Source organism: Erpetoichthys calabaricus, chromosome 11 (genome assembly GCF_900747795.2).
Source record: "Erpetoichthys calabaricus chromosome 11, fErpCal1.3, whole genome shotgun sequence".
NCBI classification, from domain to species: Eukaryota; Metazoa; Chordata; class Cladistia; order Polypteriformes; family Polypteridae; genus Erpetoichthys; species Erpetoichthys calabaricus.
In genome coordinates this window covers 19,555,317-19,580,903 of record NC_041404.2, presented here as the reverse complement: position 1 = coordinate 19,580,903, position 25,587 = coordinate 19,555,317, and the positions used below count along the sequence as shown (strand labels likewise).

At 39.3% G+C, this 25,587-nt stretch overlaps 1 protein-coding gene across 4 annotated transcripts in view; it reads left to right on the top strand.

Annotated features, from left to right (window-relative positions):
* The window catches only part of nr3c1 (nuclear receptor subfamily 3, group C, member 1 (glucocorticoid receptor)), a 163,695-nt gene extending 138,402 nt beyond the window's left edge, over positions 1-25,293 (top strand). For all 4 annotated transcript variants that reach the window (XM_051933468.1, XM_028812774.2, XM_028812777.2 and 1 more), the window contains exons 6-9: positions 8,359-8,503; positions 9,841-9,971; positions 15,902-16,059; positions 16,879-25,293. In XM_051933468.1, the coding sequence (XP_051789428.1) occupies positions 8,359-8,503; positions 9,841-9,971; positions 15,902-16,059; positions 16,879-17,031 (587 nt within the window). In that variant the 3' untranslated portion in view covers positions 17,032-25,293. The remainder of the gene's footprint in view (positions 1-8,358; positions 8,504-9,840; positions 9,972-15,901; positions 16,060-16,878) is intronic.
* Positions 25,294-25,587: the final 294 nt, after the last annotated feature.

Genomic DNA, 25,587 nt, shown 5'->3' with positions numbered 1-25,587 from the left:
GTTACTTGCCTAGGTTATCTTCAGTTTGAAGGAGTTTGAGAGCTCCAATAAAATCTTTCTAGTCATAAAGTGGAATTGTTTTCTGATTGCCTACAGTTAATGACATTTCTTATTATGGAGTGATGGACTAAGAAATGAAATGCCTTTGCCTACATAATTATCAGCACAGCTGAACATTTATTATATTAATGATAACTGTCAGAAAAATTAAATATTTGCAAGTGCCCTAAAAAAAGGTTTTAATTATTTTACTTAGATCATTCATATTGGAGGCTCCATATTTTCCGTGTGCTGTATAAATGCATATAACTACTGAATTCAAGCAAGCAGGAAAGATGGGTAGGTCAGACTGGACCATCACAAAGATAGTCCATGTGAAGGATAACTGTAAAAATATTCTGTTGCATCTATATAATTTTTATACCGATAACAATAACAAAAAATGTATTGACTTGGCCCAATCAACTGCTAGATCAGCAGTTTGAAAAATGATACACTTTCCAATGATTCAAGATGGTTCCGGAATGTGCCATTTGACAGTGCCTCACTAAAATTTAGAAACATCTTGCCAAAAAGTACTTGATACCACCTTCTTGGTTAGGAATATTAGGTGATAAATACATTCAAATGGTACAACAAGTTCTAATGCGTGCTGTCATGAAAGTTATGCTGTTAAAGAGAAATTAGGTGTTAAAATGTGAAGCCTGTCAGGGTATCCTAAGGTCCAACACTGCATGCATGATCAGATTTTAAAGCATAGTATTAAATCTCAAGAAGAGCATATAACGGTGAACTCTGAGAGCTTGTTATCATTTAACAAATTTGTATTGTCTTAAATATAGGGCAGTATGGACCACTGTAAATAGGAATCAAGGACATTGAATTTAGTCTGATTTTCTAGGTGCAGCCTAAGCTGTTGGCCTCACACTTAACTCATGCATTGTGTCAGTTATGAGATGTACATCAGTGATGTTGCTTAAACACTAAACACTGAAAATTCTTATCTTTGGCTATGAATAACTTAACAGATTATTCCGTTTATTATGTTTTAAGGGTGTTCTGTGCAACTTTATTGCCATAAGCTTTACACAGTTAAGAGCTTGTGTCCACTCTGATTTTCATTTGAAGAAAGGAAAGCAAGCTTCTCAGAACCGGCATTAGAAAATTTCAGGAAATAAATGCATGAAGCAATTATGATCAATGTATGAAGTTTGAATTCTGCCATTTCTAGTCTTTTGAACCCTTCATAGTCAAATGCAGCCATGCATTGTATTTTATTTTACAGATACTGATCTGGTGTAAAATTAAACTCTGGTTCCTTTAGCTCTGTGACAGCAGTACTAAACTGATGCAGCACCATTTTGTGTATTTCAGATAACCTAGAATTATATTAGTGGAAGTATTTTGAAAATTTGGCACATGGAGATGTTTTAGCAGAGCTTATGGAAAAAGATGATCCACTGTGGCAGCCCCTAACAGGAGCAGCCTAAAGAAGACGTTTTAGCAGAGTTGTGTTGTTGAGGTTGTTTATTTAGGTATTCATAGTGATTGAAAACAATCATCAGCTATTCATTGGTGCCTTATTTACCTTCTAAGAATCAGAGAAGGAAAAGGGTACGTTTTATGAGCTGCTGCCTTAATTTCAAAGCACAGCCATAAGTAAGCTTACTTCATTTGTGTCTGTCATTCTTCGGTATGATAAAAAGAGGAGTCTAAGTTTGTGCTTAACAATATGCAGATACATTTTATGGAACACTCATGTAATGAGAAACAACTTTTCAATGGGAAAGCCACTGGGATGCAATAGCTGTTCATATTCCAATTGTATTAAGTGGAAACATCCAGACATCCAGTCAAAACAAAATAGTTATCACCAGACAAGCAGGAATAGCCAGATGAAAAAACCTAGAAATGGGTCAACACCCAAACTTAATATAGTAAGTGATGTGGCCAGATTTGAGTGCAGTTTACTGCTGTTACTAAAGAGGCAGCAGCTTTAACATCAGCGGCAGCAGTGTAACAATTTATCTTCTTATAAAGCACCTACAGTACAGTATGTTAACTGATTAGTTTATTCAGGGTATCAACAAGAGGGTGTTGCTATATATACAGAAAACAAGTGTTTTCCTTTTAAGATGTTTAAATATAAAAAAAAAATAAGTCTGAATTATCTTTTGAGAATTCATAATGATAAAATAATTTATATACCTTTCATGTGTTTGCTGTGCTGTTTTAGGTTTTAGTATACTTTGGCACCTTCCCCCTGTAAGCTGAAAAAAAAATTAATACGTGTATGCATTTTAGTACAGTTGAAGGTCTTGGTCATTCTGATATTCTGTTTTGGCTTAAATGTAGTATTATAGTCAGGAGAATTAAGTGATTCCTATTCATTATTCCATTGCAGCTGTGTAAATGAAGTTTTACACAAAATAAACTGATGAAGTGATTATTGCTTCAGTTTTATAAAGTACTTTCTACAGATTCATCAGAGATTGGTATTAGGAAAGTAAAACAGTACTGCTGTTAGAGCAGTGCTCTGACTAAAACATGTCAACAGCACATTAACATCAACATGCCGCAGAAGGATATCAGTTAATCCTTTTTCATTCTGGCAATGTAGGGATAAGAAGCTGTTTGAAAATTCCAATATTAACAATATGATGCTGAACTTATGCACCACTCCAGACCATAAACAAGTGCTATACAAACAGTAAACATCTGTGACTTTAGCTTGGAGGCCTGAGCAAAAACATCTTTAAACAAATAATCTTCATAACATATATAAATTTGAGAAATGACATTACAAATGCCAGTGTTGGTCTTCTAACATTTTTCCAACCTAAAATAAAGACAGTAATTCAGATTCAAAGCAGAATCTTTTTTTCTTTCAGACAAGAAACCAATTTTATGTTTGATTTGTTTACATTGACTTTTTAATGATACAAGTATAATATTGTTTTTGATGTTACTGTGTCTTTGATTTTCTGAAGTGTTTTGGGTTATCCAAGGCAGTTATTGTAGTTTAATTAATTGATACCCTGTCTAGATCTACATCATATTATGTGAACAATCCCAATAGCTAATGAGGCTTTCTAGAATTTAAACTATGTTGGGAAACATATTATTTGAAGCCTTAAAATGCTTTTTAAACTTATACTAGATGCAGATAGTCTAATAATGAGGAAATCAATGAAAAGGTATCAGCATATTTATTCTGTGCTCTTACAACGTTATTTTGTAAACATTAATAATGAGTAAACTATTTCTATGAGTAAACTATTGTTTTGATCTGTCCAAGCTGAAAAGGTATTCTCTACTAAAATAGTTAGAAGTTACATGAGTATATTCTAGCAAGATAAAGATCTGTTTAAGTTATGCAAACAGTGCCTTTCTGAAACACAGTTTACATTATAAAATATAATTTGTTTTAATATGTTGATTCTATTTATTTATTATACCTTACAAGATATTGTAAAATGACAATAACTTCTTAGGAAAGCAACTTGTGGCAAGGCTGCTGGTGCTTTTCTATCGTTCGACCATAGAGAGAGAGTATCCTGATGTACAGTGTGACTGTGTGGTATGCTGGTTGCTCTTCAGCAGATAAAAAAAGCAATACAGAGTGTGATTAACACTGCTCAAATGATTGTCGGCTATCCTCTCACTCTCTCTAGAGAACTCTAGACTGCTCTTTTTCCCTCAAGAAGGTATTACAGATGTCTCAAAATAAGGGCCAGTAGATTTAAGAATAGTTTTTTTCCTAAAGCAATAACAATCCTAAATGCTGCTAAACTTTCTGATTATATAGTACATACTGAATTCTAGCACACTCTCTATATTATTTGTAGTGTCTTTGTTTTATGGTCACATAAAGGATGTATGAATGGTATAATTAGGTGTGACATGTGCATTGTATGATGTGGGAAGTGTGTTTTTATTAAACTAAAGTGTTTTGTAATGAGGCACCATACTGGAGAGGCTTTCCAATTTCATTGTATCTAAATACATTGACAATAAAGGCATTCTTATTCTTATAATTTACATATACAGTGGAACCTCGAGATACGATCACCTCGGTATACGAGAAATTCAAAATACGAGGAAAGTATGAGTGAAAAATTCAGATCTAAATACGAGCATTGGTTCGCGTAACGAGCCACGAGCCAGGCTGTGGGTATAGCTCGTGGCTTAGCGAGGGGGCGTGGTAGCAGTTGCGAGCCGCGATCTGCGGTGTCTGCGTTTCTCACTTAAGTGCACAGGTGGGAAACTGCCCACATCCATGATTGTTCCTGTGGCTGATAGGCTGCAGCTGCCATGTCCTCCCCGCATATATAGAGAAGCGCGAGCCGGTTAAGGGGGAGAAAAAGTAAAAGAAAAGAGAGAGAGAGAGAGCGCGCGCGAGCGCAGGCGGGTAGGGCGAGTGAGTGAGTGCAGGCTCGCGTGTAGCTGAACAGGCGAGCCAAACAGCTGAAGCAGGACGGTGTAGAGAAGGTCAGCTGCATTAAGAGTGTCTCGCCTGTTGCAGAGCCCGCAGGTGAGACGCTAACAGAGAAGAAGCACCGGGGATTGTCATCTGTTTTTTAAAGACGGCATCCTTTTGACGTTTTAACCTCGTGTTAAAGGATTGTTATTCTTGTGTATTTTAAACCTCCACTTCACAACTGTTTTAAGGATTATTTATTTAAAGATTTATTGAATGCTCTACTGCACTTTGGACACCTGTTTTGATTCTTTTAATAATCAGTTATATTATTTACCAGTGTTATTTATTAAAGGTAGACTACAGTATATATAATTTATCAGTGTTATTTGTTAGGAAAATTGATTTTTATGTTAATATATTTGGGGTGCAGAACGGATTAACTGGATTTCCATTATTTTCAATGGGGAAGTTTGTTCTAGATACGAGAAATTCGCTATACAAGCTTAGTGCTGGAACGAATTAAACTCGTATCTAGAGGTTCCACTGTATTTTGGCAACCTATGAGCTTCCTCAGCATCAGCAAGTGAGTTAAAGGCAGAGACTTTTGATGATCTTTATAGTGAATAAATGCTTATCTTATTGTCCATCTGAGTTATAAACAAATGAACGTCAGCTTGATCTACAATTAAATAATTGCTTTGCAACACTGCTCCCTTCTTAGCACTTAAAATGTGTTTACATAATTTTAAATTGACACTCTGGGTTTTTGTGTTTATGTGGGCCTGCGTGATTGTAAACTTTTATGAACTGGCATCAGTGCTGGGGTTCTGTCCTTACTTGTTTATAGGATAAACTCCAGTGGCTCACATCCCACAAAGCACTTTTAGAAAATGTATTGTTATTTCACTAGTTTATTGATGGCATGTTATGTCACAACCTAACATTTATGTACTTTTTTCCTGGGTTTTATTTTGTTAACACTAGGGGACTTCGCCCCCTGCTCACTTCGCTCGCCAACCCCCGGTTTTGTTTTTTCGGATACACACTTTTAAGATTTTTTTTTCTTTGAATTGTTGCTATTTCATTAGTTTCACTTTTATTTCAGAACTTCTGTAAAAACAATATTTGGAATCTTTCGAGTCCCAACATCCATCCATCCATCCATTTTCCAACCCGCTGAATCCGAACACAGGGTCACGGAGGTCTGCTGGAGCCAATCCCAGCCAACACAGGGCACAAGGCAGGAACCAATCCTGGGCAGGGTGCCAACCCACCGCAGGACACACACAAACACACCCACACACCAAGCACACACTAGGGCCAATTTAGAATCGCCAATCCACCTAACCTGCATGTCTTTGGACTGTGGGAGGAAACCGGAGCGCCCGGAGGAAACCCACGCAGACACGGGGAGAACATGCAAACTCCACGCAGGGAGGACCCGGGAAGCGAACCCAGGTCCCCAGATCATCCAACTGCGAGGCAGCAGCGCTACCCACTGCGCCACCGTGCCGCCCTGAGGTAAACTCCTTTTTTGAAATTCTCTTGACTTAAACTTAAAAGCCTTACAATATTTACATACTTCTGACATATCACCTGTGTCCATATATTCGATCTCTATGCGCCTTTTCGTTATTTCTCCGAGTAATAATTTCGCTTTCTTTGCGCTAATGCGGTTTACTTTCTTTTTTTTGACACTGTCATTTTTTTCTGCTTTCATATTCTGTATCTTGCTCTGCATGTGTTTCGCGCCTACGTTTTTTTTGAGACTTTTGAATTCCAGGTTTCATTATCTCTAACCTGCTCTTCATGTGTTTGGCCCCCTTGTTTTTTAAACTTTTTATGACATTTTACTTTATTTTCTACTCTGTATTTTATTTCTGACCTCTTTTTATCCCGCTTTTTTTTAAATGACACCTGGTCCGTGGTGATTATTTTCCTTTTTTCGAGTAATAATTTCCGTTTGTTTGCACTCCTGCGATCTTTACTTTCTTTTTTTTTATACTTTCTAATTTTCCTACTTTCATATTCTTTAACTTTCTCCACATGTGTATCGCGCCAACTATTTTTTTTGAGCCTTTCCAATTCCACTGTTTTCATAATCTCTAACTTGCTCTGCATGTGTATCGCGCCAATGTCCGGATTGGACGTGCTTTTTTTTTCAATTCCACTTGTTCTGGGCTGATAATTACTTTCCTTATTTTCTGAATTTGCACCTAGATTATTCTTTTTCTTTTTTGCTCTTCTTTCTCTCCAACGCTTTTGAGTCTCTTTTCTCCACACTGCTTTCTTCTTCGCTTTGTCGTCTACGTTTCATTTATAACGTATTGTCCTTATACACTTTATATGCGCTGAGAGCCCTGGATCTGTGTGTGCTCAAAGCCAAAACACAAGTGAGTGTGTTGCTGGCTGCCCTTGCTCTTATTTATTTGTAAGTAGGGCATGTCTTGCAAGAATCTCATGTTCTACGTTATCGCGAGACGGTCCTGGGTCAATCTCTTGGCACAAAGTCTCATGTTTAAGGTCCCTGCGAGATGCTCCGTGGCCAATCTCTCTAGTCTCGCGGGTCTTTTAAGTGTCTTCCGTGATCTTAACGTGAAGATCACGTATCGTAGCCGTACTGTTTCTCTACAGGATTTTTTTTTATAATAGAGAGATTAGTTTGACGTTAGTGATGTTTACAAAGCCCTGCACAGAGCTATGGCTTATTATGTGCAGTATTACTTTTCTAAAATGTCAGTTTCAGATTTACTTCCAGAATGCCATGTGGCCCTGTTGATCTGAAATGTTCTTTATTTATAGTGCATTACTGTTATTTTTATGAGAGAAAAAAATTGTCATTATTGTCACACAAAATATACAGTGTCTAAAGGAAAACTACTGTACAGTGGAACCTCGGGTCACGACCATAATTCGCTCCAAAACTCTGGTCACAACCCGATTTGGTCGTGACCCAAAGTCATTTCCCCCATAGGATTTTATGTAAATACAATTAATCCGTTCTGGACCGTACAAGCTGTATGTAAATATATATACACTCGCTCGCACTCTCTCTCTCTTTCACTTGCTCGCGCTCTCTCTCTCTCGCTCGCTCGCTGCACAGGGAATGCACAGGGAGAGACTGAACACGTGCGGAAATCATCGGCGCGTACGAACCGGAAGGGAAACTGGCTTGTTCGTCACCCGAGTGTGTGGTCTTGAACAGATGCAAAAGTTTGGCGAACTTTTTGGTCGTAACCCGATTTGTACGTGGTCCAAGACTTTCTTGACCTGAGGTTCCACTGTATTGTAAAACAAAATCAGTACAGTAATTGCTATTCTGGAAAATTAGGGAATTGGTCATAGGACTGAATGCTTTTGCAAGGTGCTATGTAGAGAGAAGGAGAGAGAATTGATAAAGGGCTGCATCACTGTGCATCTGCAAAGAAAAAAAAGCTAAAGGTATCTCAACAAACTCAACAATCTCCACAAACAAACAGCAACTGAAAGCCGCTGCAGTAAAGGCCTGGCAGAGCATTAAAAAGGAGGAAACCCAGCATCTGGTGATGTCCATGAGTTCAAGACTTCAGGCTGTCACCAAGTATTAGAAATGAACATTTTATTTCCAGTTATTTAATTTGTCCAATTACTTTTGAGCCCCTGAAATGAAGGGATTGTGTTAAAAAAATGCTTTAGTTGCCTCACATTTTTATGCAATCGTTTTGTTCACCCCACTGAATTAAAGCTGAAAGTCTGCACTTCAACTGCATCTGAGTTGTTTCATTTAAAATTCATTGTGGTAATGTACAGAACCAAAATTAGAAAAAAGTTGTCTCTGTCCAAATATTTATGGACCTAACTGTATGTGTGTGTTTGTGTGAGAGAATAACCATATGCAAACATAACTGTGTTCAAGCCTAGGCCTTGTATTTACTGAATTTCTTTTCAATTTACAGGATTTAAAAGCCTGCACATTGATGACCAAATGGTCTTGCTGCAGTATTCCTGGATATTCCTGGTGACATTTAACCTTGGATGGCGCTCATATAATCAGTCCAATGCCAACAGTTTATACTTTGCGCCTGACCTCATTTTAAATCAGTAAGAATCTTTATCACACTTTTCATTGTAATTTAGTGACTGATTTTGACAAGGTCCCTGCTGAATTAAAGGCAAAAAAATAAGACAACAACAACTAAACAATTCTTTTCTGATAATACAGAATAGATTTTTATCTTGTGAGTGCATTTTCTAAGAGGGGAAAAAAGTCATTTAAAGTAATTAACATCAACAAAGTGGTTGGGTGACTGAAAAAGAGAACATCATTGTTTATAATGTGAAATGGATTATTCTGAAATTCCATAACCCATTTTTCCTGGTATAGATAACTTTGCATCAGTATTCTGCCACATGGGAGGAACTTAACCCTGGGTTGAAATTAATTGATTGATTGATCAATCAGTTCATCCTCATTTGTTCAGCTGTTTATAGTCCACCTCAGTCTGACAGCAGGTCACCTGTAAACGTTTTATTCAACAATATAACATTATCAACAAATCTGAAAGTCTTAACCTGATACATGATTTATTTCTCCCTGGGACTTCAATCAAGCCAATGTTAGCAAAAAACTTAACATTACACTAATACCTTAACAACTGCCACATAAGTATCATGGATGCTCGATTCCTCCCCTACATTTTGGCCATTTAGAACAGTGGTGTGTGATCTTTTTTCCTGTTTACTCATACTAATATGGCTTGGCACAGCTCAAGGTCCATCTTGCAGTATGTTAAAAACATTGCCATGATCGATTTGATCTTCAGCAATAATGAGTCAACCTATAGAGGTGAATGACCTGGTTTTATGGCAGTGCCACCACTCTTAAGTGACTGGTTATACAATTCAGAAAACAGCCTCAAAACTTCAGTAATCAAGAATGTCCATTTCTGTCTCTGCTTCCATTGATGTCTCAAACAATGTGGCATCTCCTCATGAGTACTGCATATTTTCTTAAAATGTGCAATAAAAAAACTGAACTTCTAAGTTGCATGACACAGCAAATGTTCAAATGCTGAATGTAACTAGGGTAGTGAAAACAGAACACACCATTATTTGGGAAATAATTTATTTGATCAAGAACATCTACATAAACTTTTGGCCAGTGATGGACAGCATACTCAAAAACTAGAATCACCTTGTTCACTTTGGGTAAGTAGTACAGAAGTATAAAAGCCTGGACATTAACAATTAATTTTTTTCTTGGAACAATAAACATTTTATCAAAATACACATGCTATACAGTATGTTTATTAAGTGTTTTACTGATTTTGATATTTAATTATTTTTTAATCTGATTCGATTGTTTCTTTTGTATTTGAGGTGTCGTTTAGGTTAGCATTTCATTGTGGTCCTGTACATTTCCTTTCTTTTGCATTTAGAGATAGAATGAACAGCCCCTTAATGAGCGACCAGTATAGGCAAATGCTGAAAATTGCAAATGAACTCTTGCGACTCCAGGTCTCATATGATGAATTTCTCTGCATGAAGGTCCTTCTGCTGCTTAGTACAGGTAAACTAATTTGTTTCAATTTTCTATTGAATAAGTGAAAACGGGGGATATTGACAGGTGATTTACAATCTGTGCTTATAACAACACATGTTGTACAGTTGCATTCCAAACATTCAGAGTGGCCTCCATCTTCAACAAGTTGGCAAGCGGCTGGAGTCAAAAAAATTTTTATTATTTCAATACAATTAAGGAGTGGCTTTAGCAACACTTGCTTTAGCTAAATTATTTGGCTACCCTGTAAGGGGGCATACCATGAGAAGTTAGTGTAACGAAACAAGACCATGCCCAGTGTCTCATCCAGATACTTGTTAAAGGTTGTAAAGGTGTCTGCTTCACCTACATGACCCGGTAGTTTGTTCTAGTTCTGCTTAGCCTAACTTGGTGAAGCAGACAAATTGATGGCCCCTTTGCTCACTGTACATAAGTATATATACTGTATGTTACAATACCATCAAAAACATCTTGAGTATACTTGAAATATGCCAAATAATCAAAGTAAGCAACAGGTGGCATGTCATGTACAAATCATGGTAGACAGGCAGGTAAACAGGCAGAGTGTTTAAGGCTCTGGTCTTCAAACCCTCAGGTGGTAAGTTCATATCCTGTTTAGGGACACTGTGTAACCAACCATGAGAAGTCACTTTACCTGCCTGTGCTCAAATTGTAAAAGCAAAAGAAATGTAATCAATTGTATCGCAGATATTCATTGGATAAAGGTATCTGCCTAATAAAAAAAAGTCAAACCATTACATACTTTTTGTATGTGGTTTTTAAATAGCAGCAAAATTACTCTGTGGCTGTTCTCAGCAAATCTTTTTTAAAAGTTTTAATAGGCTGCTTAAGCATTGTGTTTTATCTTGAAAAATGTCAGATGAAAGCATTCTCTGTGTCACTGTAAACAAGGCTCACAAAAAAACAACAAGAGTCTATAAAGTCAGTTCAGTCCAAAATAAGTAATCCTGGCAAACTCTCTACCAATTCTTTTGTATTTTTTCCACTAAAGTTGATGTCACATTACGTGACTTTTTGTTGTGGAGCATGTCAGATTTGTTGAGCGCAGTCAGAGATCTCGTCAATGCACAAGTCAAATTACACAACTGAAAATCTCAACCAATATTACATACCTGAGAGCTGATCTTCCAGTATAGTCGTGCTTGATCTTTTTCTGTGATGCCTGATAGAATGGTGCTTTACATAAGGTTAACAGCCACAGCAGCAATCTCTGCCTTTTAATTTATTTTTCCATTTTGTTAAGGTATATAAAATACAAGACATCAGCCCAATAAGCTTCTCTTCTATTTTTGAGGTTCAAAACATGCGTTGCTCATCACTACATTCTATGCATTGTACTTCTGAATGAGCAATTATGGGTTTGTTTGGTTGTCATCTCTCCTCTGTACACAGCCCCATTCCTCTGATTAATAAGAAAGTCAGACCTGTTTGATTTGATTTTACCCATTTGCAGACTGGTTTGGTCATTTGATATGTCACATTAGGTGCTAGACTTCACAGGAGTGCCTCCAACTGGCTAAGATTATGCAAATGAGGCTATGACTGAAAAGTTGTCTAATGTGACACGAGCTTAAGGAGGGACTGATAGCCATTTCTCATGTCAAGTAAGGATTTTGCTTCAACTTTGACTTTAGTGTCTCATGCTCCTTCATTGTGTATGTCGTAACTGTAAGATTTCATTCTACACTGTTAAAATTTGAAAAAGTTTTCTTTGTGGTCATTTATTGTTCCAGTCCAAATTAATTTTTTTATCAAATATTTTAATAATCTTAGTCATTTGGTTCTGCACTAAAATAGCTCCTTCTAGTTTTATTACTTGGCAGTTTTCTAAGATAAAGTCAGCATTCTTCCAGCTTTACAAAAATCATTACTAAGATGTGATAAAAATGTGTTTATCAAACTACAGTCTGGCAAAAAGAAAATATACACATCTACTTTATTCCATAAACCTGTGGGACATTCTAAGATCACAGAATTTATCCTATGTCTAGTATAAATTTAATTCCAATAAACTTCAATTACCCCACCTTTAACCGCCACCTTATCGTGGTGGAGGGGTTTGCGTGTCCCAATGATCCTAGGAGCTCTGTTGTCCGGGGCTTTATGCCCCTGGTAGGGCCACCCAAGGCAAACTGGTCCTAGGTGAGGGATGAGACAAAGAGCGGTCAAACAAACCTCCTATGAAGAAAAACAATTTTGGACGGCGTTTTCCCTTGCCCGGACGCGGGTCACCGGGGCCCCACTCTGGAGCCAGGCCTAGAGGTGGGGCTCGATGGCGAGCGCCTGGTGGCCGGGCCTGCACCCATGGGGCTCGGCCGGGCACAGCCCGAAGAGGCAACGTGGGTCCCCCTTCCCATGGGTTCACCACCTATGGAAGGGGCCAAGGAGGTCGGGTGCAGTGTGAGTTGGGTGGTGGCCGAAGGCGGGGACCTTGGCGGTCCGATCCTCGGCTACAGAAGCTGGCTCTTGGGACGTGGAATGTCACTTCTCTGTAGGGGAAAGAGCCTGAGCTAGTGCGCGAAGTTGAGAGGTTCCGGCTAGATATAGTCGGACTCACCTCGACGCACAGCTTGGACTCTGGAACCAATCTCCTTGAGAGGGGCTGGACTCTCTACCACTCTGGAGTTGCCCCCGGTGAGAGGCGCCGAGCAGGTGTGGGTATACTTATTGCCCCCCCAACTTGGAGCCTGTACATTGGGGTTTACCCCGGTGGACGAGAGAGTAGCCTCCCTTCGCCTTCGGGTGGGGGGTAGGGTCCTAACTGTTGTTTGTGCGTATGCACCGAACAGCAGTTCGGAGTACCCACCCTTTTTGGAGTCCCTGGAGGGTGTGCCATAGGGCATACCTTCTGGGGACTCCCTCGTTCTGCTGGGAGACTTCAATGCTAACGTGGGCAATGACAGTGAGACCTGGAAGGGCGTGATTGGGAGGAATGGCCCCCCCGATCTGAACCCGAGCGGTGTTTTGTTATTGGACTTCTGTGCTCGTCACGGATTGTCCATAACGAACACCATGTTCAAGCATAGGGGTGTTCATATGTGCACTTGGCACTAGGACACCCTAGGCCTCAGTTCGATGATCGACTTTGTGGTCGTGTCGTCGGACTTGCGGCCACATGTCTTGGACACTCGGGTGAAGAGAGGGGCGGAGCTGTCAACTGATCACCACCTGGTGGTGAGTTGGCTTCGATGGTGGGGGAGGATGCCAGTCAGGCGTGGTAGGCCCAAACGTGTTGTGAGGGTCTGCTGGGAACGTCTGGCAGAGCCCCCTGTCAGAAGTAGCTTCAACTCCCACCTCCGGCAGAACTTCGACCACATCCCGAGGGAGGTGGGGGACATTGAGTCCGAATGGGCCATGTTCCGTGCCTCTATTGTTGAGGCAGCTGACCGGAGCTGTGGCCGTAAGGTGGTCGGTGCCTGTCGTGGCGGCAATCCCCGAACCCATTGGTGGACACCGGCGGTGAAGGATGCCGTCAAGCTGAAGAAGGAGTCCTACAGGACCCTTTTGTCCTGTGGGACCCTGGAGGCAGCTGATAGGTACCGGCAGGCCAAGCGGAATGCGGCTTTGGTGGTTGCTCAGGCAAAAACTCGGGCGTAGGAGGAGTTTGGGGAGGCCATGGAGAACGACTTTCGGACGGCTTCGAGGAGATTCTGGTCCACCATCCGGCGTCTCAGGAAGGGGAAGCAGTGCAGTGTCAACACTGTATATGGTGGGGATGGTGCGCTGCTGACCTCGACTCGGGACGTTGTGGGTCGGTGGGGGGAGTACTTTGAAGACCTCCTCAATCCCATTAACATGCCTTCCAATGAGGAAGCAGAGCCTGGGGACTCAGAGGTGGGCTCCCCCATCTCTGGGACTGAGGTCACCGAGGTGGTCAAAAAACTCCTTGGTGGCGGGGCCCCAGGGGTGGATGAGATATGCCCGGAGTTCCTCAAGGCTCTGGATGTTGTAGGACTGTCTTGGCTGACACGCCTCTGCAACATCGCATGGACATCAGGGACAGTGCCTCTGGATTGGCAGACCGGGGTGGTGGTCCCCCTCTTTAAGAAGGGGGATCGGAGGGTGTGTTCCAACTACAGAGGGATCACACTCCTCAGCCTCCCTGGAAAAGTCTATTCAGGGGTCCTGGAGAGGAGGGTCCGTCGGATAGTCGAGCCTCGGATTCAGGAGGAACAGTGTGGTTTTCGTCCTGGTCGTGAACAGTGGACCAGCTCTATACCCTTAGCAGGGTCCTGGAGGGTGCATGGGAGTTTGCCCAACCAGTCTACATGTGTTTTGTGGACTTGGAAAAGGCATTCGACCATGTCCCTCGGGAATCCTGTGGGGGGGTACTCCAAGAGTATGGGGTACCGGCCCCCCTGATAAGGGCTGTTCAGTCCCTGTATGATCGTTGCCAGAGCCTGGTCTGCATTGCCGGCAGTAAGTCGAACCCGTTTCCAGTGAGAGTTGGACTCCGCCAGGACTGCCCTTTGTCACCGATTCTGTTCATAACTTTTATGGACAGAATTTCTAGGTGCAGCCAGGGCGTTGAGGGGGTCCGGTTTGGTGGGCTCAGGATTGGGTCACTGCTTTTTGCAGATGATGTTGTCCTGTTTGCTTCATCAGGCCGTGATCTTCAGCTCTCTCTGGATCGGTTCGCAGCCGAGTGTGAAGCGGCTGGGATGAGAATCAGCACCTCCAAATCCGAGACCATGGTCCTCAGCCGGAAAAAAGGGTGGAGTGCCCTGTCAGGGTTGGTAGCGAGATCCTGCCCCAAGTGGAGGAGTTCAAGTATCTCGGGGTCTTGTTCACGAGTGAGGGAAGAATGGAGCGTGAGATCGACAGACGGATCGGTGCGGCATCCGCAGTAATGCGGGCTCTGCATCGGTCTGTCGTGGTGAAAAAGGAGCTGAGCCGCAAGGCGAAGCTCTCAATTTACTAGTCGATCTATGTTCCTACCCTCACCTATGGTCATGAGCTATGGGTAATGACCGAAAGAACGAGATCATGAATACAAGCAGCTGAAATGAGTTTCCTCCGCAGGGTGTCTGGGCTTTCCCTTAAAGATAGGGTGAGAAGCTCAGTCATCCGGGAGGGGCTCAGAGTAGAGCCACTGCTCCTCCGCATCGAGAGGAGTCAGTTGAGGTGGCTCGGGCATCTGATCGGGATGCCTCCTGGACGCCTCCCTGGTGAGGTGTTCCGGGCACGTCCAACTGGGAGGAGGCCCCAGGGAAGACCCAGGACACACTGGAGGGACTATGTCTCTCGACTGGCCTGGGAATGCCTTGGGATTCTCCCGGAAGAGCTAGAAGAAGTGGCCGGGGAGAGGGAAGTCTGGGCATCTCTGCTCAAGCTGCTGCCCCCGCGACCCAACCTCGGATAAGCGGGAGACAATGGATGGATGGATAAACTTCAATTAATAATCTTGAACAAATAGACTGTTAAATCAACAACATTTAAGAGAGAGATATGACAACTGCACAATTCTTTGAATTATCTTTATGGTTCACATATTTGACCTTCCCGTCATCTTTTATGTTGTGTGTAATGGTTCAATTGGACAGAAAAAGTTGCCAGTGACATAACCTAAAGATGGACAAAGTAGTAAAACGTTTCATTAAAATTCTGTATGATTTTGATTAGCCTAATTACATTCAATTCTGACATTTCCTGCATCTGCTTCATGTCATTGTGCAAATTGTATTCTATTTGTGGTGCAGGCTCAAACTGCATATTTCATTAAGGAAAATACTTATTTCTCCTGACAAAATGCAACTTGGACATGGTTAAACCAAAAATATGTAGGTCTCGTAAAGGTAATGAAAACATCATCTCTCTGTCAGTTGTACGACCAGCTTTCCTAACACGTGTCATTGTTTATCACATTAAATATGAATAATTAGTATAATTCATAATTACATTAATAATTTCTCCCACAGTTCCAAAAGAAGGTCTTAGAAGTCAAAAAGTATTTGATGATCTTCGCATGACTTACATAAGGGAACTTGGAAGAGCCATTGTAAAGAGAGAGGAAAACTCCAGCCAGAACTGGCAGAGATTTTACCAGCTTACTAAACTCTTGGATAGTATGCATGAAGTAAGTTTTATGCTAAGTTACTAGAAAGTCTAGTGATTTTTTTAATTTTAGAAGTGGTTTGAATATGCCATTTTAAATTAAAAGAGTGATGTAGTTCATAAATCAGAAAAATATGTTAGATTCTTAAAATGTGATTTTTGATAGACACAATGGTCTTGTCCACATTTATTATACAAGCATACCTTAATAGAGTTACAGTAAAAAGCAATATGTATTGCACTGTACAATAGATGTACGTATAAAGACTAAAGCATTTTTTAGCCATCTTTCTGGTTCTTAAGGTTTCCAACAATAGAACTGTAAGCTAAACTTTAAAGTAAACTAATCTAAGGTAAAGTTTGACAGTGAAGAAAGCAATATGTGATTTATAATTTCTGTAATTATAGTTTTGGCAAAAGAGTAAAGAATGACAATTATGCTATGATAAATTAATGGATCCTTAATCTTAAAATGCTAAAAGTAATGGATCATTCTAGATATTGGCAAGTAGGTCATTTTGGTAAAAATGCTAGCACTAATCTTTGTAGCTCAGACTAATATGGAAGGCATAATGAAGACTTAAACACTAGATTTATGTTCATCTTAGTTCTTTATATTGTTTACATTAAAAAGTCTAAATTTACACCAAATTGCAAACAGTGTTATGTCTGTGGTCTAGGAATAGGTAAACTTGTGCTTCGCTTCTTCAATAATGTTTATTTCATATAATATATTTAAATATAAATACAGTATTCATTTTGTATCTGACTTAAATACTGTGTGTGTTTTTAAATGCTTTTAAATTTTATGATTCTAAAAAAAATGTGTTCTTCTTTACAGTTGGTAGGCGGTCTCCTGAGTTTCTGCTTCTACACATTTTTGAACAAAACCCTTAGTGTGGAGTATCCAGAGATGTTAGCTGAAATAATCAGCCACCAGATACCAAAATTTAAAGCTGGAAATGTCAAGGCGCTAATGTTTCATCAAAAATGACTGCCTTTCAACATGTAAAGTTGCCTTAAATGATTTAAGTTTGGTATTCCTCTTGAGGCTCAGCAAAGAATGTGTTTGCCTTTTTGAACTAAATATGCACTACATGGAGCACCTAAATGGCCAATGCAAGAGTGATGGACATAAGAATAACAGCAAATTTTAAACATTTGATATTTAATTATTTTAAAATTTTACCTATAAAATGTAAATGTTAACTTGTTCAGAAAGGGATTTTTTAAGGACATTTTGTATAGCTCAAACTATAATTTTTTTTTTTGCATGCACACAGCTAAAAGTTTACAGTTGTATATCAGAAAGGGAAAAGTTGTGCCTTTTATCAGCATTTAATGTCTAATCTTAGCTGTTTTGTAGTGATCACCTGTATGTATTTTGCATACAGAAGATATCGCTTGGTCTCCTTTTTGTAAATGATTTCTTTTATTATTTGTTTTTGTAGTGGTGATTTTGTTTTCTTTTCAAAGCTGTTTTTATTTTTTTATATAAGCCATCTTAAGTGTCTCTAAAATGTACATTATTGTAAGTGAACTTTTCGTTATGGAAATATAATAACTCATTTTATTCCATCATCCTGAAGAGGAGTTTGCTCTGATCCCTTGCTGAATATGAAACATTAAATCTGCTTCTGTTCCTAAAAGCCTGAATTTGGTAAATTGAAAGCCATCAATCAACAATGTAACCTAAAGCAGGTCTGTTATTTCTTAAAAATGACAGTTGGACAAAAATACGATGATGAAAACAAATTTACACCCTGATTCCATTATCTCAACCCACAAACAGGGCTACCACCCTTAATATTTAATTGAGGTAAAATATAAAGTTCATACATTTTAGAAACTACTGTCATTAATTATGAAATACAGTGGTGTGAAAAACTATTTGCCCCCTTCCTGATTTCTTATTCTTTTGCATGTTTGTCACACAAAATGTTTCTGATCATCAAACACATTTAACCATTAGTCAAATATAACACAAGTAAACACAAAATGCAGTTTGTAAATGGTGGTTTTTATTATTTAGGGAGAAAAAAAAATCCAAACCTACAAAAAAAGTGTGAAAAAGTAATTGCCCCCTGAACCTAATAACTGGTTGGGCCACCCTTAGCAGCAATAACTGCAATCAAGCGTTTGCGATAACTTGCAATGAGTCTTTTACAGCGCTCTGGAGGAATTTTGGCCCACTCATCTTTGCAAAATTGTTGTAATTCAGCTTTATTTGAGGGTTTTCTAGCATGAACCGCCTTTTTAAGGTCATGCCATAGCATCTCAATTGGATTCAGATCAGGACTTTGACTAAGCCACTCCAAAGTCTTCATTTTGTTTTTCTTCAGCCATTCAGAGGTGGATTTGCTGGTGTGTTTTGGGTCATTGTCCTGTTGCAGCACCCAAGATCGCTTCAGCTTGAGTTGACGAACAGATGGCCGGACATTCTCCTTCAGGATTTTTTGGTAGACAGTAGAATTCATGGTTCCATCTATCACAGCAAGCCTTCCAGGTCCTGAAGCAGCAAAACAACCCCAGACCATCACACTACCACCACCATATTTTACTGTTGGTATGATGTTCTTTTTCTGAAATGCTGTGTTCCTTTTACGCCAGATGTAACGGGACATTTGCCTTCCAAAAAGTTCACCTTTTGTCTCATCAGTCCACAAGGTATTTTCCCAAAAGTCTTGGCAATCATTGAGATGTTTCTTAGCAAAATTGAGACGAGCCCTAATGTTCTTTTTGCTTAACAGTGGTTTGCGTCTTGGACATCTGCCATGCAGGCCGTTTTTGCCCAGTCTCTTTCTTATGGTGGAGTCGTGAACACTGACCTTAATTGAGGCAAGTGAGGCCTGCAGTTCTTTAGACGTTGTCCTGAGGTCTTTTGTGACCTCTCGGATGAGTCGTCTCTGCGCTCTTGGGGTAATTTTGGTCGGCCGGCCACTCCTGGGAAGGTTCACCACTGTTCCATGTTTTTGCCATTTGTGGATAATGGCTCTCACTGTGGTTCGCTGGAGTCCCAAAGCTTTAGAAATGGCTTTATAACCTTTACCATACTGATAGATCTCAATTACTTTTGTTCTCATTTGTTCCTGAATTTCTTTGGATCTTGGCATGATGTCTAGCTTTTGAGGTGCTTTTGGTCTACTTCTCTGTGTCAGGCAGCTCCTATTTAAGTGATTTCTTGATTGAAACAGGTGTGGCAGTAATCAGGCCTGGGGGTGGCTACGGAAATTGAACTCAGGTGTGATACACCACAGTTAGGTTATTTTTTAACAAGGGGGCAATTACTTTTTCACACAGGGCCATGTAGGTTTGGATTTTTTTTCTCCCTAAATAATAAAAACCATCATTTACAAACTGCATTTTGTGTTTACTTGTGTTATATTTGACTAATGGTTACATGTGTTTGATGATCAGAAACATTTTGTGTGACAAACATGCAAAAGAATAAGAAATCAGGAAGGGGGCAAATAGTTTTTCACACCACTGTATATTATATCCTGTCTTATATGACATGCACTTTTCTGTGGACTGGAGTTTAAAAGCTGAGGTTCTGTCACTGCATACAAACTGTTTACAGTGGATGTCTTTGGATTGCGATAAACAGCGGATTTCTCCTGGTGTCTCTGTCTTACTGAGCAAATAAACTGAGTTGGGGGGGATACATAAGCGTCAGTCTGTCCCTTGTTTTGCCTGAAATGGACTTGAAATCATTCTGTCTGAGTTGTTGGTTTTAATTTCGATTATAAATTAATGTATGTCCAGTTTTTTCCAAAAAAAATTTGAAGTTCTGTATTATAATCAGCTTAAAGAATAGTACGTGTACCAACATTTGCACTTACTCCCAACAAATTCTCAGCTTCACATAAGGTATCTAGTATGCTTAGCCAATGATTTAAAATGTCTAGCATTTAAAACTAAAGTATAACCATTATCTGAGTCTACTGGATTTAATATTACAATTAATCTCTGCACAAGCAACAATATCAAAGTAAAATTACTAGACACCATATTACTTCTAAAACATTAGTGGTCATAAAGACCTGCACAATACTGCTACATGAAGCAGTAGGCAGTACATGTTGCATAGGACAGTTTTACATGAAGGTTTCGACATCTTTAAGACTGCAAACAGTTTGATTCTTCTGATGCTCTTTGCCCACACTGTGATCACTTTCAAGTTCCCATCTCCTGTGATATGTGATAGGCAGTTGATATGGGCCAACCACTCAGGTGTGCGTCTGCTATGGCAGAAGCATATCTTCGATTAAAAAAATTATTTAAGATAAATAGTAACAAGCCAGAGGCAAAATCTTAATATTAATAATAATTAAATGTATTAATAATTGTAGGAAAAAAGAGAGGAAGTTGTCCCCCCAAAAAATAAATAGAGAGAGAGCTCCAGTAAAAGGCAGCCACCTGGCATCTCAGAATGTACAGTATAGTGCACTGTACCAAATAGAAGAATGTCTAGATTTCAGTAATGCAATCATGTATGTATAAATCTGGCATTAACACTGAATGTGTCATTTTTATTATTATTTTTTTTTACCATAGCATGTTCTAATCAATAAACATTTTTTTTATTGTATGGTTGTTCTTGCTGGCAAAATATTTTAAATGAAGCTGAGAAATGTTAAGAGGTGATCAAATAAGACAAACAGTGAATACAAGCTTGCAAATTCTGACCAGCTAACTAAGTACAGTGGAACCTTGGTTCACGGCCATAATTCATTCCAAAACTCTGGTCGTAAACCGATTTGGTCGTGAACTGAAGCAATTTCCCCCATAGGATTGTATGTAAATACAATTAATCCGTTCCAGACCATACGAACTGTATGTAAATATATATATTTTTTTAAAATATAAGTTTTTAAGCACAAATATAGTTAAGTAAACCATAGAATGCACAGCGTAATAGTAAACTAAATGTAAAAACATTTAATAACACTGAGAAAACCTTGAACAACAGAGAAAACTAACACTGCAATAGTTCGTGCTATAGAGCTACCAACCGCTGGCTAAAAACACTTTTTTTTTAACGAGTTTTAAGCACAGGGAAAAAAATGAACATTTGAAAAAATCCGTAATTTAATAAACCACCAAGAAAAGTGACATTGCAACAATGCACGCTACGAACCGATCGCTGTAAACAGAAGTGAAAACAATATCAAGCCCAGTGCATTCTTTAACTGCCTTCCTACCTTATGCATCCAGCTCTCTCACGCTGCTTGTGTGTCTGCGTCTCTCTCTCGTGTGTGTGTGTGTGTGTGTGTGTCGCACGCTCTCTCGCTCTCTCTCTCTTGCTCGCTGCACAGGAAATGCACAGGGAGAGACTGAACACGTACAAACCGAAAAGGAAACTGGCTTGTTCGTATACCAAGTGGGTGGTCGTGAACCGAGGCAAAAGTTTGGCGAACTTTTTGGTCATAAACCGATTTGTACGTGTTCAGAGACGTTCATGAACCATGTTTCTACTGTATAGTCCTAAGTGCAGACTCTCAAGTTTGTAAAGATATTTTTTCCTCTCAACTTAATAAGTAATAAGCTGTAATGGTTATTGTCCATTTATTACACTGGAGGGTTTAAGTTCCCAAAAAGTGGTAAAAAATCTTAACTTTTGGATATTTTCATTCACATTATTCTCTCATTTTGTGAACACGTGAGTTGTCATTAGACATGAACACAATCACTGATATTTTCCTTGTTAAATCTTAATGATTTACATTATTTGAATTTTATTTCCTAAATTAGGCCTAAACCAAAAGTAATTGCATGTGTTACATTCCAAATTTCCCAAGTTATTGCTCTCACTGTAACTGTTTTTTGCTTAACAGTTATTGTCACCACATTTGGAGTTAGCACTTTAAAGAAGGATATACCGGAACACTTTCTGGTCAATTTGAATATTATACCAGATCCAGAAGTCCATGTATTCTGTTGTTTGATGATGCTACAATAGAAAAATTGCTGAATTAGGATCCCAGATCATCATTTACTAAGTAATTTACGCTATTTAGATTCCAGTTTTTGTAGCCAACTCTCAGGTCATTCTGTTTATAAAAAAAAAAAGTCCCTTAAGCAATGAAGATGGATTTGCATGGGCTCATTTAACATTTTGTCTTCATGTCATTTAGCACATTGAACAAATCTCAGGACATTCTACTTGGACTGCTTCTTTGGAAACTGCACCGCCAGCAATGGGACAAGTAGAGATGAAACAGAGAAGCACGCTATAGAACAGAAGATTACATTTCATGTGTACATTTCAGCAGATCAGAGCATCCATCCTATCCACAGGCAGATGTTTAGTTGCTATTTCAGCTTGGTAGACTCATCTTTTTAAATGTATGCCTAGGTTCCAAGAGTTTGATTTGAAATAATGTATCAAATCAGTGAATTAATTATACCAAAGCCAGGGTTGCATTTTTCCATTATGATTCCCTACATAAGGCTGTTACAGTTGTGCCATAGCCTGTTTATGACTGAGATTCTGGGAGTGACAATTTTTCTGTTAAAGTCAGATTCTGGGGCACTGTCGGTGAGCATAAACAGTTAATGTGCTCCTGTTGAATATCACTTTGTTCACACCAGCAAATTATGTGCAGAATGTGCTTATGTACTTCTTGTCTTACTTGTCTTCTTGTATTGTTTCACAACAGGAGGCCCACAGGTTTTGTTTTCCAACTCTGGAAATCAAAGCTAGAGCCTTCATATCAGCGTTTATTTTAATGGCATCCACTAAAAAAGTCACCTTTACAAGACACTTGAATAAAACGGGTGATGTGAGAAACTAGAAATTCCACCTACTTATGTACCTTAATGAATATCCCCAATGAAAAGCAGACACCTTCATCCAAAGCAGGCCACATTTATTAACCAGAATATAAAGTGAATAAAATCTAAAAAACACCTGGCCTCTTCTGGAAAGTATGAGCAAAGTTTAAAAATGGCTGCACAAAAAAAAAATAAAAGGGAGAGTAGAGTATCTTAAAAATTAATTCCACTCAATACTTTTGAATTAATGTCTTGTCCAGTATATTGTATGCACTAGTGCTTAAAAAAAGAAATGGTACGTCTCAATATTATTTTACCACGCAAGTTTTCTTTGCTTCATTATGCATGTTTCCCACTTCCTGGGTAAATATAAATGTATACTGTATATTATTTTTCTCTCCATACAGTTTTGTTCTGTTGACTCTTTCAGATGGTAAGTTGAATTTTGAACAATCTAATAATGAATCATGCGATGACAATGTCAGGTTGAACACTGCAGGTTTGATCAGAACATTTCTCACTTTCTCTCTCTCTTTATAGATATAATGTATATATATATATATATATATGTTAATATATATATATATGCATATATACATATGTGTGTGTGTGTGTATATATATATATATATATATATATATTTACATATATAAACAAGATGTATTATGTAAACTATATTAGTAACTGTACATAAATTCAATGATTATAAAAATAACTGGTCAGAAAATGAAACTTGTCCTCTAATTCAAGCACTGTGACATTTTAGGTGACACAAGGTTTTAACACGAGTAGATAAAGGGCTGGCCCAGAGGTGTCACACTAAGCCACCTTCACCCTTTCTAGTTTTATATTTCAGAAAAGTGAACAGAACTGCTATGGGGGCTTCTTCCAAGGGACAACAACACATATTAAGATGTCCGTTTCCTTTCTACCAGTCAGGTGCCATGTTATGACTGCTCTGTGACATCAGTCAGTGCCATTGTTCAGGGACGCCCACCGCCACGTCTACAGATAAGACACCAGTCGTGTGCAGGAGTTTTGTATCACAGCACATTTGTGTGTACATGTGAGGCGTCCTTTTATGAAAAAAGTGCATGCAAGCTGATGTGGGGGTAGATGGCGACGGGTCTCCGATTTTCAGATATCCTTTGGCCTGCTGTACCTCCGACACCCCCAAACTTAAACGGAAGTCTGCACATGACCAGTCTAAGAAACCATTCTAATATTTTCTATTTCATTGTTTGCCTGTACTTTTTATTTTTTTTTGCAAAACTAATTAAATATAAAGAAACAAACCTGACTGCAGTTTGAAATGACTGACTATCTTAAAGCAGTGGTTTCGATGTAATACATGATATAGTGCCTTTACGTGCTTAGAATCTCAGCTGTACAATTCCATCGAAAAGCGGCTTTAAAAACAGTTGAATTCTCGCGAGTGAGTGTGATTACAATGGGGGGCTTAATTGATTTCAAACACCCAGCAGAGTCTGGTCAGACTGATGGCTTGGAGAAGTTGCCCAGAGTGGGGGGACAGCCCTCTGTGATTGGCACTCGAATGCCGCGGCAGGTTGAGACCACTGTTTTAAAGAGAAAATGAAAACGCTGCAGGGTTGATGCAGTTTGGCTCTTAGGAGTTTAGAGTAAAGTCACAATCATGTGGCCAGCAAGTGGCTGGTCTGCACCCTTTTGTTAGGACAGGGCAGGGGGTCCGATAGAAGTGCCTGAATAACGACACCAGCAGCGAGTCAGGGAGGCGATGCCAGGAGTGTCGGGTTTGCTTTGAGGCAATCGTTTCAGTAACTTGGAGCTTTCGTCCCCAGGAGCTGATGTGGCACAAAAGAACAAACGTGTGACATCAGACACCTGGTGGGCTTCAATGACGGGTCTTTGATTGAATCGTTCCTGGGGGATCTTGGCTTTATTTAGTATATATTTAACATTTGAGTATTAATCAGAAGTTTTTTTTTCCTTCTATGTAAATTGTAAATAAATGTATATTCAATGTATGTGGAAAAGAAATTTAAACATTATCAACCAATACAGAAAAAAATGATTTAAACAAGAAAAAAAAAAGCTGGAAATTTTTATTTTGCCTAGTCCAGTACTTAAGTGACCAAAGTTTCACAAGATTTTCTACAAGAATATATAAAGTCCATAAGATTATGACAGGCCGCACTGTACAGCGTTTGTCCTTTACAGGTCTCATTTCCAGTTTGGAGTTGTTGTGCGCTTTGTGTTGATATTGCAGTTCATGCAGAAGCGAATGCGAGTGAGGAAGACGAGTGCAGACCGGGAGTGTGTGTGTGACAGTAAGGAAGACAGTCATTGACGCCTTTGTTATCAAGTCTGTTTCAGTTGTACTCCACCTCAATGATCCAATGTATGATGATTTGTTTTAAATATAGTTTTCTATTGCTCCTGTACTATACTTGTTTAAGTGTCAATCTTTTCACCCACGGGTATTAAATGTCAGCCTGTACATCTGTTGGCTCTGCTGTGTGCTACTTTTGTCTGTGTCGGCTCACTGCCTCTGGGGTCACCACTGTTGCCAGCTGCACCGTTGGGCACCTATTTGGGCCACACTGCTGACTTAATGAGAGTAGAAGCAGACGAGGACAGGCCATTCAGCACAACAAAGCTCGCCAGTCCTATCCATTTAATTCTTCTAAAATAACATCATTGGGTTTCGAAAGTCCATAAAGTCTTACTTCCTAATGTTTGTGTGAAATTTACCCTTAACAAGTTTCCAACTGTGTCCCCGTGTTCTTGATGA